Source organism: Apaloderma vittatum, unplaced genomic scaffold (genome assembly GCF_000703405.1).
Source record: "Apaloderma vittatum isolate BGI_N311 unplaced genomic scaffold, ASM70340v1 scaffold9018, whole genome shotgun sequence".
Classification (NCBI taxonomy): domain Eukaryota; kingdom Metazoa; phylum Chordata; class Aves; order Trogoniformes; family Trogonidae; genus Apaloderma; species Apaloderma vittatum.
In genome coordinates, this window is record NW_009732407.1 from 38,899 (window position 1) to 55,655 (window position 16,757).

At 38.6% G+C, this 16,757-nt stretch overlaps 1 protein-coding gene across 1 annotated transcript in view; it reads right to left on the reverse strand.

The window, feature by feature from the left end:
• Positions 1-16,350, reverse strand: part of KHDRBS3 (KH domain containing, RNA binding, signal transduction associated 3) — a gene marked incomplete at its 3' end in the record, with an annotated part of 54,345 nt that extends 37,995 nt beyond the window's left edge. The window contains exons 1-2 of the mRNA XM_009875521.1: positions 16,236-16,350; positions 1,151-1,267 (exon numbers count right to left, since the gene is read on the reverse strand). Coding sequence (XP_009873823.1) covers positions 1,151-1,267; positions 16,236-16,283 — 165 coding nt within the window. The remainder of the gene's footprint in view (positions 1-1,150; positions 1,268-16,235) is intronic.
• Between the last annotated feature and the right edge of the window lie 407 nt (positions 16,351-16,757).

Consider the following 16,757-nt stretch of genomic DNA (forward strand, 5'->3'; position numbering starts at 1 on the left):
AAACATTTTAAATTCAAAATTGCATAACGTGTATTGTATTACACAACACCTCCCATTCAAAAAAAATCAAGACTTTGTTGTAGTGGAATGTATTTGTATAAAACAGAAGTTATATTTACCTAAGTTACATTTCATAAAGATATTTTCAAGAAGGAGAGGGAAGAGCTGGCTCTTAAGTTGCACATAGCAAAGTAATTGATGAGCTCTGATCAAGTTCTTGATAAATACTCTATAAAACACACAACACTTATGTTTTGCTGATGCAACTCAGTAGCCAGCCTTCTAATTCACTCTTCCATATGCATGTGATTATTGGTCTTTATAGCACACAGTATTTTTAAGTTACATATTACATAACCACAGAAAGATTTCGCTGGAGGCCTATACAGCGCATTATGCTATAGGCAAGAAGTATGTTCAGTACTTTAATATGTATCATTAGGAGTGCTTCAGTTAAAAAAATGTAGTTCACCAGAGGGGACATATCTCCTCACTAAAGTACACTTACCTCCTACTAATTTAGTGAGAGATTTATTTCAATAAATAGTGAAAATGGTTGGCACAAAACACTTGTCAAGATAAAGAGGGTTCTCTTCTGCTGCCTATTTTAGATCTTCTAATGGACATATCCAACCACTATAACCAAATATTTCCCATAAAGACAATTTCAAATTTTCAGTTACTTCAGCTGCATTAAGTCACTCTGAGTTCCAGATTAGTTTTTCTGGTTGCATTTTATATTAGATTAGATGATCTCTAAGGTCCCTTCCAACCCCAGCCATTCTATATTCTTTCATCAGCTCTTTTTCCTCTTTGTCAAGAAGTGTTACTAAATTTACATGTGAAAACCTTTGTTTGGATCTGTCTAGAAGTCAGGTTGCTTCAAAAGTCAGAATACTACCTCATTCACTTGGGTAATGCTCATTAAACTGTACAAGTCCAGTCTGGAGCACTGCTAATCCCCTACTAACCCCCTAATATCATGGTAGCCTCAAAATACAGCTCATCTGAATATTAACCAATATGAGGATATCCTAGGCTTTTTATTTACTCCTTTTTTTTGTTATAGAGTTTGCTCACATTCCCCAAAATTTTAGGAAGCTTAAGAAATTCAGGTATCAAGCATTCCATCAAAGTACTCAGGTCTTACCTTTGTCTTGTCCCTCATAGAACCTTTTCCCAAAATAGACATTTTGGTCAGTGTTTCTTCCTGTAAACGTTTTAGAGAATTTCCACGTGGACCCAACAGTTTTCCCACAAAGTTGAACTGTAAAAAAAACCCACACAAAAAATACTAACTTAATTCGATTTTGAAGCCTAAACAAACAAGTAAAATAAAATATTTTGTTGAAACACCTTTGTGTTCTAGGTACAAAAGAGTATTAGAATGTCAATTAAACAATCATTAAGTACAACTGTGTAGGGCAGTTTCCAGCATGTCAGTGGCTCCACCAGGTGTCAACAGAAACACAGAAGTACCTTGAACTCAAAGAAATCAAGTAGTATGAAGATAATTTTATGTTTATCCCATTCAACACTCAGAACAGATGTGCTCAAATCACTATTCAGTTTTTCAACAATTGTTACCAGGTACATAATCATAAAAGCAAAGCTGGCAGCAATCTCACAGATATGATACTAAGAAAAGCTCTGAAGAAAAATAATATCTTAATTGCCTTATTATCCTTTGATGATTTATGAAGTAACCCACTCAATATATACTACACTAAAACACAGAAACAAGTGAGCAATTATATCCAGAGAACATAATTATATAAATCTAGTCCCAAACCAGAATCAGCACTTAAGACTTCAATTGCCAGTAAAGCTCCATTACCAGTGATGTTTACAAAAGCCAGTTGGGGTTCATAGGCATCAAAATAGAACATTAAAACAACTAAGGAGAACTGGTGAAGTAGTGAGCTACAAAAAGAAAAAAAATATCAGGAAAATCCAAATATTTCATAGAATCATGGAAAATTTTTTTTAGGTTGGAAAAGAGCTTTAAGATCACAAAGTGCAACTGCTAACCTAGCACTGCCAGAACCACCACTAAACCATGTCCCTAAGTACCACATCTACACATCTTTCAACACCTCCAGGGATGGTGTCTCCACCCCTTCCCTGGGCACCCTATTCCAATTTTTAACCACTCTGCCAGTACAGAAATTTTTCCTTATACCCAATCTAAACCTCCCCTGGCACAACTTGAGGCCATTTCCTCTCATTCTATTGCTTGTTCCATGGGAGAAGAGACCAACTTCCACCTCGCTACTACCTCCTTTCAAGTGAAGCAAGGGCCCGACGGAAACGTACTATCTAAAAGCCTTTAAACAAGCAGCAGTAATAAACTAACAGTTGCATCGTGAGATGGATACGCACACACATTGTAATTGCTGAGTAGGACTTATCATCGAGAAGGGAATGCAAGGCTACTATGAGATGGACAGGCACAGGGTGCCTCAAGACTGCAGACCTTGCTTGTCAGCAAGAACAAAGGAGTACAGGCTATAGTTCACCAAAAGAACATGGTGAGGAAGAGGAGGATGAAGTAAACAACCACCAGATAACTCTGAAGCCCACCAAGAGACTATAATGCACATGTGGGAGTGGGTGGTAATCTATGATAATGAGTTCTTAGAAAATAATGAATATGTTAATAACTTCTCAGAAATACCGTGAATATGTATGTGTAACCTGCACATCTCTCTATGGCACGAACATCAGGCAGCACAATCCCCTGTGTCCAGTGCTGCCATAAAGAATACCCACTTAATAGTCACCAAGACTATTGAGTCCTGATTTTGACTTTTCACAGCATCACAGGTAGCTATAAACAGCCTCATTTTCTCCAGGCTAAACAAGCCCAGTTTCCTCAGAGGGCTTGTTCTCTAGACACTTCACCAGCCTCATTCATTGAATCATAGAACATTTTCAGCTGGAAGAGACCTTCAAGATCATCAAGTCCAACCTTTTCCTAGTCTTATCAACACCACTAAACCATGTCCCTCAATGCAACATCTACCTCGTTGCCCTTCTCTGGATATACTCCAGCACCTCAATATCTGTCTTGTAGGGAAGGGCCTAAAACTGAGCACAGGATTCCAGTTGTGGCCTCACCAGTACTAAATATAGTGGTCCTACTGGCCACACTATTCCTGATACAGGCCAGGATACTGTTGGCCTTTGCCACCTGGGCACACTGCTGGCTTATGGTCAGCTGGCTGTCCACCAACACCTCCAGGTTCTTCTCCCCCAGGCAGCTCTCCAGCCACTCTTCCCCAAGCCTGTAGCACTGCCTGGGGTTGTTAGGACCTAAATGCAAGACCTAGCCCTTGGCCTTGTTGAACTTCATACAGTTGGCCCCAGCCCACTGATCCAGCCCATCCAGATCCCTCTGCAGAACACCCCTACCTTCAAGCAAACCAACACTCCGCCCAACTTGCTGCTACCTGTAAATTTTCTGAGGGTGAACTTGACCCCCTTATCTAGATGATTGAAAAAGATATTAAACAAGCTGCCCCCAATAGCCCTGGGGACCCACTTGTGACCAGCTGCCAACTGAATTTAACTCCATTTACCACAACTCTGCCACAAAACATACAGCTGGTGCTCTTCTAGCTCAGAAGATGCTTCAGAGAGAAAATAGACTAAGGAAAACAAGTATCAAAAACCCCATTCATAATAAAGGAAAACAAGAAGGGATAGCCCACCTATTGTTGTTTCAAGAACACAAACATCAGACTTAGTAGAGCTAGGGGGTGTGAGAGTTTTCATGAGCACTGCTCTGTAGGGTATATATTGCCAGTTACATATACCAGGAAAAGTGCTGTGTACATGCAACAATTTACTTTTTTTACATCACAACACTGTATTTTGGAAGGTATATAAAATTTGAAGGGTAGTTACAGAGAAGACTAGAGGATTCACTTTAAATATGCAGACAACTACTTTTGGGGGGAGGGGTGTTAACATCACATAAAAGAGCTGATAAACACTTCCTGAAAGTAATAATTTATTCCTGAATTGGATTTAATGTGACATCTTCTCACAGGAAATGCCCACATGCTGGATAGCACCAACTCCAAGACAGATCCACCACTGCCTAAAGTGAAGCCTATTAATGACATAGCACTTCTGAGATAACATATCTAAGAACAGGTAAAAACACTATGAAGTTGAGGAAAGTGAGAAAATGAAACAGCTCTGCAGGTACCCAGGTTTGTGAAGGAGAGGGAGGAGGTAGTCCAAGGGCCAGAGCAGAGATTCCCCTGCAGCCCATGGTAAAGACCATGGTGAAGTAGGTTGTTCCCCTGCAGCCCATGGAGGACCCCACACCAGAGAAGGTGGATGTGCCTGAAAAAAGCTGCAGCCCATGGGGAGCCCATGCTGAAGCAGGCTCCTAGCAGGAGCTGTAACCTCTGGAGACGAATGCACATGTGAGCAGATTTTCCAGGAGGACCTTCAGGGGACTCACGCTGGAGCAGTCTGTTCCACAGGCTACAGTCCTTCAGGAAGGGATTCACACAGGAGCAGTTCTTGAACTGCAGCCCATGGAAAGGACTCACAGTGGAGCAGTCAGAGGACAAATTTATCCCATATGAAGAAGCCCAGGCTGGAACATGGGAAGAGCATGAGGAAGAAGGAACAGCATTCCATCACCATTCCATATCTACTGTGTCACTTGGGGGAAAGAGATACAAGTCAAGAATGAAGTTGAGTCCACAAGGAAGTGGAGAGATTGTAGGAAAGGTGATTTCTGTTTTCTCACTTTTGTTACAATTAATTGGCAATAAATTCATTTTCCCCAAGTCAAGTCTGTTCTGCCTGTGACTAACTGGTGAGTTGTCTCCTCGCCTTCACCTCAACCCACATGCTTTTCATCTTGCTTTCTTCCGTCATCCTGTTAAGGGGGGGGAAAGAGCTAGAACAGCTTGGTGGGCACCTTGCAGCCAGCTAAGGTCAACTCACCACAATTCCTGTCAAAATAATACTACAATAGAGATTATTTATCAAACTATTATTCAGTACTGTTTACTAGCTCTGTAAAAACCAGGTTATTCAAACTGTCATAATCTAAAGTGACAGCATCAAGTTAAAGAGACAGGCACAAGTAAAATACAGTGATGCCAAACAACAGGCTTAAACTACTTGTTTATCATCTCAAATTTATGAAACAGTTTGCAAATTCTTTGACTGCTCCTCTGTTATTGGCTCACTAAAGGGCCAAGATGGACTTCTTTGATCTCCCTATTCCACTGGAGGAATTTGAAAACATTTTGACAGCAGCAGCCCAAAATCCATTGTTGCTACACTGGAACTGTTGATGGAAAAAAGGTCCAGTTGCAGCAACCCTACACTATAGAAAGAAGCTACTAAATTTAAAAGTCTTTGATGAATTAGTTTGGGTTTTTTTTAAAATTATCAGGCTAAATCTCAAATTCTCAGGAAATTTCTTTAAATGAGTTTTATTAGATACATTCCATTTTTTTTCTAATAGGTCCTAAGATAAGGAAAACGTTTATCAGAAATAGGTTGCCCAGTAAAATGGTAGAAGTCTCCCTTGCCGAAATATTCAGGACTCTGGGCCACTGACAGGGCCTTGTGTAATCTAATTTACAGTCATCATTTCAGCATAATTTTGGACCAGATGTTCTCTAGAGGTCTCTTCTAACTTGTACTTCTGATTTTATTATTATTACTAGAGGTATAACTGCAAGGAAATCAAACAAATTGAAACAATTCATAACAAGTCTGAACTTCCATAAGCCAATAACTTCTTGTAAACAGTTGCTAAAATAAAGAATCATTACTCATGAACAGTTAGGCTCAAATGAAAACTTTCATGTAGTGGAATACAACACAAATTTTTCAAGTATTACTTAAGATTACTTATATTTACTTCAAAATAGCCTTTTAAGCTATTAGACATAAAAAAATTAGAAGTTAAAACAAAAATAATGTGCATGGAATGCATAGCTCTGAATAACACTTCCTAACTGGAACAAACAACTACCTATTAAAACACAGCCTACAAATCATAATCACATATCTGCAAGTAAAGTGAAATCCACTTTGTATGTAATCAAAAGTGACTGGAAGGCTTGAGTGTTCAGAGAAGATTTGGGGGCTCCAAAGTACATTTGTTTACTCCAGCTGTATTTTAACTGAAGCCAAAGTTTAATATGTTGTGTATATCTAAAAATTGACCTAGAAAAACCTTTAATGCCACCAGAAGCTGTCATCTTCAAGACCAAAGAGTCTCTAGGGTTCAAGCTAGACATTATGGTACTACACAAGTAGCTGCATAGATGACATGTTCTAGCCAATACATTTAACGAACATGAAAACATATTAGCTGTATTCTGAGATCCACTGAACTATTCTTTCCTGTGCACCAAGCCTTCAAATATTAGATTTGACAAGTCTGAAGCACGAGAAACCTCTGTTGCAGTCTGAAATTTTGCTGATTTGAAAGCACAATATCCCTTAGTTGTGTTTTTAAACTTCACCTACATTGAAAGCTACCAAAAAAATGGCTTACAAAGCAGTCCCCAGAGCCTTTTTGCTCCCACATAAAAGATAAAAAGCTCTGGAACATTTCAGTTGATTATGTCATAAGTAAGCCCCATTTATGAGACTGAGTGAATCTCTTCAGTAGAAAACAGGTGATTTTCTCTGAACAGGTGCCAGATTTTGTTCAAACTCTCAGTTTATCTTTGACATCAAATGGAAGACATCTGATCAGCAAATGTTTATTTTCAAATATTTCATAGATATATAGAAACACCGAAAAATATGTCAGCCACCAAGTTGCTATCATTACTTACACACTTCTTTATCCCTGTCAATCAAAAAGTAGAAAGACACAAACCCAAAGGTACAAAACCACCACACAGTAAGACAAGTTTTCATTACAAAATTAACAAACCCAGTCTATCTGCTGGTGAAACGAACAAATAAGCCTGGCAGATCCAAGTAAGCTTTTATACAAGACAGCTCATGTACAGGTTTCACAGGTGCTTCCTGTTCTTCCCATTTCAAGTTTATTTGCCCAAGAGCACAAGAAGAACAAATTCAGGTCTAGTATTGAACTCAAGTTTACAAACTATCTCTGAATTCGAAGCACTGGAAGAGATATCTGAGCAGCTCCGCAGAAGTCAGTTCAGTCACATTCACTAGCTCTAGCTCAGACTCCCCTCTTACTCTTCTCCCTAGTACAACACCATCACATCCAAACCACTGTAGACACCCCAAACTGACCTCAAGTTCATGAGCTTCAGCTTAACATTGTATTAAGGCAGCGTTGCAGTTCAAGACTGACAACAAAGAACCGCAGGGTCATTCATTCGCTCTTCCCCACACCCATCCCCCCAGGAGGGAGAAAAGGTCAACTAAAAAGGCTCAAGGATTGAGATTAAGACAGGGATGGTTAATTCACCCCTTACAGTCACAGGCAAGAACCAGAGATGACTTGGGAGAAAACATAAATTTACCACCACCATTCATTGACTAACTCAGGGCAGGATAGTGAGAACACATGAATAAATACAATCTGATTTTAAATACACTCCTTCCATTGCCCCATCAGTGCAAGGTGGGGAGGGGGTGTGGGGTGCAGTCCATCTGGCCATGGCTCACTGCCCATGGCAGTCCTTCCCTCTTGGGGAAGAGGGATCCTTGCAGTCTTACCCAGCTGCCAAGTGGTGTCTATCTCACACAGGCAGTCCTCACCCTCCCCATGAGTTTGTCTTAACTGAGGTTATGTGTCCTCTGCTCCTGCATGGTCTTCTCCGCCACAAGCGTGGCCTTGGCCAGAGCAGGATCTGACTTTTTTTATCTGGGGCTGGGGAAGGCTCTCAAATGTTCTTTTTCTTAAGAGTCATCCTCCACAGACATCCCCCTTGCTTCAAAAAACCTCATCAGATTCAAACCCGTGACAAGCAGTGACACTGCTCTCCAGTACAAGCTAGTCTGGAAGCTACTGTCATGTTCACAGTTCAGCAGCTGAACTCTGAAGAGCCAGCCATGAGTGTTGTTCTACATCAGATAAATCACTGTGTTAAATGAAGGATTGTCTCTACATTAAGATAGCTTCTGATGTCTAAAGCAAGAATCAGGATATTATGGATGAAGGTATATAAAGCAGAAAGAGTCCCCAACTCAAAGCTGCTTCTAGACCAGCTCTGAATTACATGTCAAATAGGGTACCTCAAACAAAAGTAGAGCAAAACACTTGAAGGCATCTTTGCAAGAACATTATCAAGATTCAAATTAATACAGGAGACAACTATGGAAGGTGAAATTGTTACCTCAGCTACAGTTCAAGCCATGTAACACTCCACTATAAATGGTACCCTCTCTATCGTGACATCATCACAAAATAACACCAGATATACATGGATTTGAATAACAGGATTTAAGACTCATGAGGTGTTTTTTATTTCCCAAAACCTCTGGTTATTGGAAGCATATTCTCCTATATTTACCTCTGGAGTACTTTGTGAGTAAGAAGTATAACAGCACCTCTTGAAACTTCCTCAGATATGGGATTCTATCCCTTAGCCATGGTGCCCACTAGCCCACGACTACTGGTTAGCTATACTGAAAGCGTGCATCATTTTCCTTTTACAAATTACCTTGAAGTGCTGTATAATTAAACCTGGAATTTAAAATAGATTTTTCCTTAAAAATGTATCCCAATAGGAATGGAAAAAGTCAATAATAAGGTTTTTTGCTTAAAAATTGTTTCCTCTCTTGATATTCATAAATCTTCACTTTAAGCATTTTTGCATATAGTACAATGGAGATTATAGACATCACAGTTAAGCAACCATTTCTTCAGAATCCCCAAATCAAAACAGTCATCTCTAGATTTCTTTTCTTACCAGAGCACAGCTTGAACCTACTGCAAGCAATTCTGCAGACAACACAGCAATAAAAAAGTATGCAAGACATTCTCTTCATAAGCATTTGCTCTACTGTATGAATCTCAGCAAAAAAGGAATTAATGCCAATGCTACAGTATTTTCAAATGTATCACAGAAAAGGGGATATAATAGAAAGTAATCCTTGTTCATCCTCACCAAGACAAGTGTGATGAGTACAGTTCATCCAGCTTAAAATACTTAGTGAAAGTATAAATGCTTGACCAAATGTTTTCCTGTAAAGCTCTAAGCAAGCCATTGTCATTAAACCCATAGAAAGCTTTCTTGGCATATTAGTTTTCTGTAATGGTTCCTCTGTGATAGGGTCACTCAAAAAAAAATAACAGTTAAATGAACATTCAGACCTTTTTCATTTACAATGATCTGGAACTAGGAAACCTAATATTTTCTTATACTCAAATAATAAGGTTTCTTTAGGGAGGTATTTCAAGCATCTGTGTTGTATCACATCAAGCTACTTTCCTTCATAAAACACAGTAATAATTCTTTAAACATTTAATCACAACAAATCTTAGTTAACTACAAAACAGTTACTCAAAAGTTATCCCTAGTACTACATTTGGTGCTAGCTTCTTCATGTTGCTACGGTTATACAACTCCATTTTCTCATTTCTACTTTAAAAAAAGAATCCTTAGAGCCAAGCTATTACAAAAAATTGGTTTTTAACTAGTCATGTGATTAGTGTTTTAATCTCTTCATGAATTTATGTAACAACTGCAGATATATCATATGAAAATAACATTTTAAAATACTTTTACTTTAAATGTTGAGCTAAAAGGCTTAAGTGGATAGTAGTTCCATAAACCAGTAACTTTTCAGAATATACATTTAAAGTATCACTTCAGAGAACACAGATCATTTCTTAATGACTTCTGGAATTTACCCAGTATTTAAGTGTAGATCTATGAACAATTCTTAAAATGGTAGCCTGTCACAAAAAAAAAATAATAAAAGTTCCCTTAGTTTTGATCTATCTCATGGAAAACCACCATCATTCCATTTATCATCCATGGAAGCTACTTTTTTTTTTTCTCTGAATTTAGAACATTCAAGTTCACTAAACTGTCAAAGCAAAATCAGATTTCTAAGACTAAACTACTTCACAATGCATACTCATTAAACATGTAGGAGGAGGAATAACCCCCTCCTGCCTTATTCCTATGTATCTAAGCACCTTTTACACATGCTGGCATTTCATAGCATTGTAAGAATAAATCCAGAGAGTCCCTTCACCAAGACAAGCAGATCATGACCTTCCATGGCCAGCTCACTTTCTCCGCCTTTAAGTCCATGCAAGTCTGAAGACTATTTTCAAGCATGAACTGCAACAGAAGTACAGGTTGAAGGGTCACATTTTCACACTTGAGTCAGTTGAAGTATTCAGCTGATCAACAGCAAAGTGTATTAAGTCACCCTGAACTCCACAACTTAAACTGACAAGATCTCATTCCATAAACTGTGGTTTAGGCATCCAGCACCCATGTGGACACTCACCTATAGGTAAGTTGATTTAGAAGGGAATCCTACCTCAAGAAGTTGGCCCTTTTCTATAAGGTTGCACAGAAAGTCCAACTTCCTGCCTGCAGCACACGTCCCAATTACAATAGGATTGAAGACAGCATTACCAGCATATATTCAAGTCTCACCTAAATAGCTCATTCATTTCCATATCATAGCAATTCAGACTTCTCAGAGAAATCTGTAGAGCTGGACCAACCCAAAAGATTTACAAGACTGCAGACAATCTGATTTTGAAAAGACTTGACTGGACCTGCAGTCTACAGAAGACTTTTCCACAAGGTTTTGTCTAACTAAGTAAGACTATCTGTAATCATATAAAGGCATATTAATTCAGTGGGTTTTAATATGTACAGGAGTCTAAAGAACACAGATGAAGAAATTAATTCAAATGCACAACCAGCCTCAAGCGGAAATTGAACATAACTCCTGGGATTAACTCCCTTAAATTATTTCATAAAGCAGACAAAAAGTCAGGCAGTCTTCATTATTCTATCACCTTCTATCAAGGTCCAGACATGAAAAGAAATGTTTAGGCCAACTAGCTCTAGTATGAGATATCAAACCTGTTAACACAGTCAAAGTTTGAACAAGATAAAATGTCCCTGCTAAACAATATATATATATATACACGTAGCACTGCAGAAGCAACCACAAGCTGTTAGGCAGGAGGCAAGTTAAATACATCACTACAGAAACTCAAATGTCTGCACACTAAGCAGAAGACCAGAAACTTAGGACTTTTCCTCCCCCTCCTTTTATTTTTTTCCCAGGGAGAGCAAAAATTCCCCCAAAATGTGAAATACTTACTTTTGACTCTGAAGTCTACCAGATTCTTTTCCAATAGAAAACACAGCTGCTCTAAACTTCAGTTGAATAGCTTTCTGCTGCAGTTAACCTGTCACCTCCCAGGGCTGCCAGAGGTAATGAGGCTGAATTTGCACAGGGCCCAGCGATGAGCCTGTGAACGTATCTGACAGGACAGGTAATGCGAGTAGGCATTGCAATGCCAGGCTGATCAGATCAGAGCTAGGACTGCCTGACCTGTGTGGAAGTTACTATTATGATTTATTCAAGGAGTCAGAGAGAAGTTGGAAAGAGGGAAAGGGCAATGAAATACTTAAAGGAAATTTAGTTAACCCCATGTGAGGTCTAGGAAGCTGCCTGAACGGGGGTAGTGCACTGGTGGGCTCTTTTGGTCCAGAGACCTTATTTATCACCAAAAAAAAATTGATTGGTATTTCATTAATACTATCTATACAGCTAAATGGCAGGGGCATCTTTGCTTGCCAAAGTCACCACTGGCAAATACAAGCAAAGGAATAGTTTCTGATAGCAAAATTATTTCTATTTCTAGTTAGCTCCACTTTTGCTGGTAAGGATTTAATTTTTTTTTTTTTACTTTGATCTTGTTTAAAAGCAAGATAATTTGGGGAAGCACTATTCCATCCCATAGAGTTGCAACAAACTTAGTTTTTCCATTCCACTTTCTGGATACCTCATTTTGCCAGACTTTTAGACTAGCAAGGTCTAGACGAGGGCTACCACTTTGGGTTGAGAGTTATCAATTATTCTAGTGACTTGATCAGCCTCAAACAGCAGATTCTCAGTTCACTACACACAAATCACCCTACATTTCCTGAAAGACTATAGATATCTTTCTTTAGGATCTTGCACAATAGCTAACATCACTAGTGTGGACTGCAGGCATACAGAGACAGATGCAAGCTTGCTAAAACCGTTCTAAACTCAATCACATGCAGAAGAGTTTTTAGTACAGATTTAATCCATACCTAAAGTCACAAGTTCCATTTTTCTGAAGCATTTGTCACCAATACCGATCAGTAGGAATGAGAAAAAAAAAATCACTGAAATTAGAACAAGATCTTTGAACTGTTTTTAAGGGAAACTATCACTTGGTACCTTCTACAGATGACACATTTGCACTAACACCTCCTGTATGTATTTCAGTCTAGGAAACTGCATAGATACACAAGAGAACATCAAGATATAAAGCATTTATTTGAAACATCATTTCAGGTTTTATAAGCACCACATACTATTTTCTGCTTAAGTTCTGCAGAACCTGAATATATAACACATGCACTTTAGAGTTCAGTGAAATCAAGATGATTGGAATAATGCCATATCTACTCCACAAAGACAGGACAAGCCACCCCTAATTTCCGAGCCCTTCTCTGAACACACCTAACAGAAAGAGAATTAGCCTTTAGAGCAAACATTAGGACGCAAAAATACTGTCCCCCTGCATGTAGGCATTCAAAAATTGTGTTACTCACTGCACACCTGTAGGGGGCCTACAAGAAAGCTGGGGAGAGACTATTCACAAAGGCATGTAGCAACAGGGCAAAGGGCAATGGTTTTAAACTAGAGCAGGGGTAGATTTAGATTAGATGTTAGAAAAAAAGAAGCCTTTTTACAATGAGGGTGGTGAAACACTGGAACAGGTTGTCCAGAGAGGTGGTGGAGGTTCCATCCCTGAAGACATTCAAGGCCAGGCTTGATGGGACTCTGAGCAACCTGATTTAGTTAAAGTTGTCTCTGCTCACTGCAGGGGGTTGGACTAGATGATCTTTAAAGCTCCCTTTCAACCCAACACCTTCTATTATTCTATGACTACAGTATGCTAGGATAAGGCTCTAAGTTTGCCATGTCATAGCTATTTAAATTTGATTTAAGCATCTAAATTTATTAGATCTCAAGACCACAAACTTGACTGCAGTGAACAAGCGATAATAAAATGCAGCGAGTGCTTGTGGTTTAGAATCAGAGTGGTTTGGGTTGGAAGGAACCTTAAAGATCATCTAGTTCAAACTCCCCTGCCATGGGCAGGGACACCCGCACACTAGGTTGCTCAAAGCCCCATCCAACCTGGCCTTGAACACTTCCAAGGAGGGGCTTCCATAACTGCTCTGGGCAACCTGGTCCAGTGCCTCAACACCCTCACAGTGAAGAATTTCTTCCTAATATCTAATCTAAATCTACTTTTTCAGTTTGAAACTGTTGCGATTTCTAAAGGGAAGGTCGCAAAAACGACAGAACTTATCTACATGTAGATAAGCAGGCACTTCTTTATTGCAGCGCTGGGAAGCCTGGGAATCACCCCATGCTTCGAATACATCAACAAAAATTCAATCTATTTATACACTTTTACAAAATTATAATATTTTAACATAAACATGCATACACTGTCCGCTATTAATTTTAACCTTTATAATGATTGGTTCAACCCTTATTAATATTCATATATCTTATTTCCATACAATCGCTGGCAATTGGGGTGAGACCACATTTAACCACAAAACAAAAATGGGGGAGTAGGGAGGTAGGGAGGCATGCCTGCGTAAAATGCAACCTATTGATCTGTCTATATAAAATATGCTGGTATTGTTATTAAAGCACAGGTGCAGTGAGACCAGAGACAGGGTGCGGTAAGACATTTTACAAGTACAAAACATTCTCTGCCAAATTTGCAGCCTACACAGCTCTGGCTTTTGCTAAGGCCTACACACGACTTTTAGCATAAGTATATTAGGATAAGGAGCACAGAATTTTAAATTAATAAACTAATTTAATTAAAATAGTGATTAGCTATTCATTAAGCAATTAGCTCCTTAAAACTTAAGTCTGATTACAACAAAACCATTACACCTGTCACTACACTCCTTGACAAAGAGTCCCTCCCATCTTCCCTGTAGCTCCCTTTAAGTACTGGAAGGCCACTATAAGGTCTCCCAGGAGGCTTCTCTTCTCTGGGCTGAACAACCCCATCTCTCTCAGCCTGTCCTCATAGGCAGTGCTCCAACCTCTGATCATCGTGGCCCTTCTCTAGGCCCATTCCAACAGGTCCATGTCTTATTCTGAGGGCTCCAGATCTGAACAAAGAACTGCAGGTGAGGTCTCACAAGAGCAAAGTCCAGGGGAAGAATCACCTCCCTTGACCTGCTGGCCACGCTTCTTTTGATGCAGCCCAGTATATGACCGGCCTTCTGGGCTGCAAGCAGGCATTGCTGGCTCATACCCAGTTTTAAATCCACCAACACCCTCAAGTCCTTCTCTGTAGGGCTGCTCTCAATCCATTTGTCACCCAGCTAGCATTTGCATTTTTCTAGGGTGGGTGTTTTTCAGAGAAGGTCAGGAATACCTGTCATAAGTCTGAATTCACACATCTTCCAAACTGTTCCTATACAGTGAGAAACTTCAATTCCTTTTGAGTATATGGAATCTTTAATGATTAAGCTTTAACATTAGTATTCCTCTATATGCAATTAAATGGAAATTTCTAAGAAAATTTCCCCCCTACAATAGGGTAAAAATCATCTTAAATAGAAAATACCTAGGATTTTATTCATCCTGGCAGAAAGGTTTTTTGTGGCTTAAACAGGGACATACAGGATTAAATCAAAGCTCTCTTTGGACATAAATTCAAGTTTCTTTCCATAGCATATTCCAGGCTTTACTCCAGCTCAGATAGTCAAATATTTTCTCCAAGGACCAGAACTACTGAGTACACAGTAGAGCATGCCTGCCCATTCCAAAGATGCCAAGGACTTTCCTACTAGCTATCCTAAATAAAAATTTCAGTGCTTAATCATTTAAGTAAACTTTACGCTACATAAAAAAAAGTAAAAGTCTTTTTCAAAGGGCAGTTTCCCCATTTTAATATCTATTTTGCCTATCTTCCCATTGAGCTCAAGTATCTACAACTCAACATCCATAAAAAAAGCCCATCCTGATTACACTGACATGTAAGCTTCCCCTTTTACCTTCCCATCTTTATGTTTCTGTAGGTTTATATACAGCTCTTCCCAGTCATAAAGATGACTTCTAAATCAAGAGTTCCAGATAGGTGCCCACATATAAATGATATGCAGCCTTGAATTCACTGAAGCAGTATTTCATGAAACTGTGAATAGCAGTAAAGCAAACCCTGCAGGTTAACCAGCATAGTCATGTGAGAAAAAACACAGATAGTGTGGGGAAGAAAAAATTATCTAGAAAAAGTCTTCCTAAAGAAACAGAGGAAGGAATCAAGGAATTCCTTTCCTCCATGAACAGCAACAGTCTTGAGATTTCTAGGAGGAAGAAAAAGCCATTTAAAACACATGAAAAAAAAATGCTAATCTCATTTTCGTACACTAACCTTAGCTTTTAATAAATTATTAAGATAATAAAAGTTCCACAGCCTATTGAATGTCGAATAAATGCTTCCAGGTAGCTATATTTTAATGCAGAATAACAGCTGGCAGTAAAGAAGTGTTAAGGATTCATGGTGGTAAAAGATATTATGAGAACAGCCCCTACCCCTCCAGAATAGACTGCATAATTTAGGTAGACATAATTAATTCAAAAGTAACAATGGCTTAAACTTATGAGAAAGAGAGAAAATTTACAGAGTTCCTTAACAGCACATTTTAAGCTGTACTTCTACCTACAACAAGAAAGTCTCAAAGCTTGGCATCAGAGTCAACTTATGTGTGTTTTCATTCCTTTTGGAAGGAAGAGGATGATCTTGCTGTCCTGATTATGAGTCATTTATCATTTGTTCTCAACACACTATTTGTTTGACCAGCATATTTATTCCAGCAAGAACCATTTGCACCTTTAAACTTCTATAGACCAGACTGCAAAACGGCAACAGTGGAGACTGATTATAGTTTTAAATTTAACAGAAAGAACAAGTGAAGCTATTAGTGGAATATCTTTTGTAAGCAATTAGATTCATCAAGTATGAAAATTTAGCTTACCTTAGGGAATTGTTTTACTGGAATCAAAACTTTTTGTCCCAACTTCATATTTTTATTGATGACTACATCAATATACTTTTCTTCTTCCTTCCCCTCCCCTTTTTGGAATTTTTCAATTTCTGTTAAAGGAAAAAAGTTAGTTATTTTCTCAGTTTAATATTACAGTTCAAAAGCTAAGAATTTTCAAAGTCAGTAGAAATTAAACTTTAAAACTAATACTGTATGGTATTACACATATGGTATATTGTGTAATTAATACATATAGTTTAATATCTAGTTCAATGGGGCATACTATATTTTGCTTTATAAGGCTCTTTTAATATTCATGTTCATAACAATCTAATTTACCACTGCAAACACTTTAAACAATAACTTTTAACACTTTAGATACATCTACATTTTATATGGCTCAAGCAGTAAAAACTGTTGTTGGATAGCTTTACTCATTTTTTAAATTCAGGAACTTACAGCCTAGTATAATACTTTACCATTTTCTCCCTCTACACAAAGTATACAGTTTTA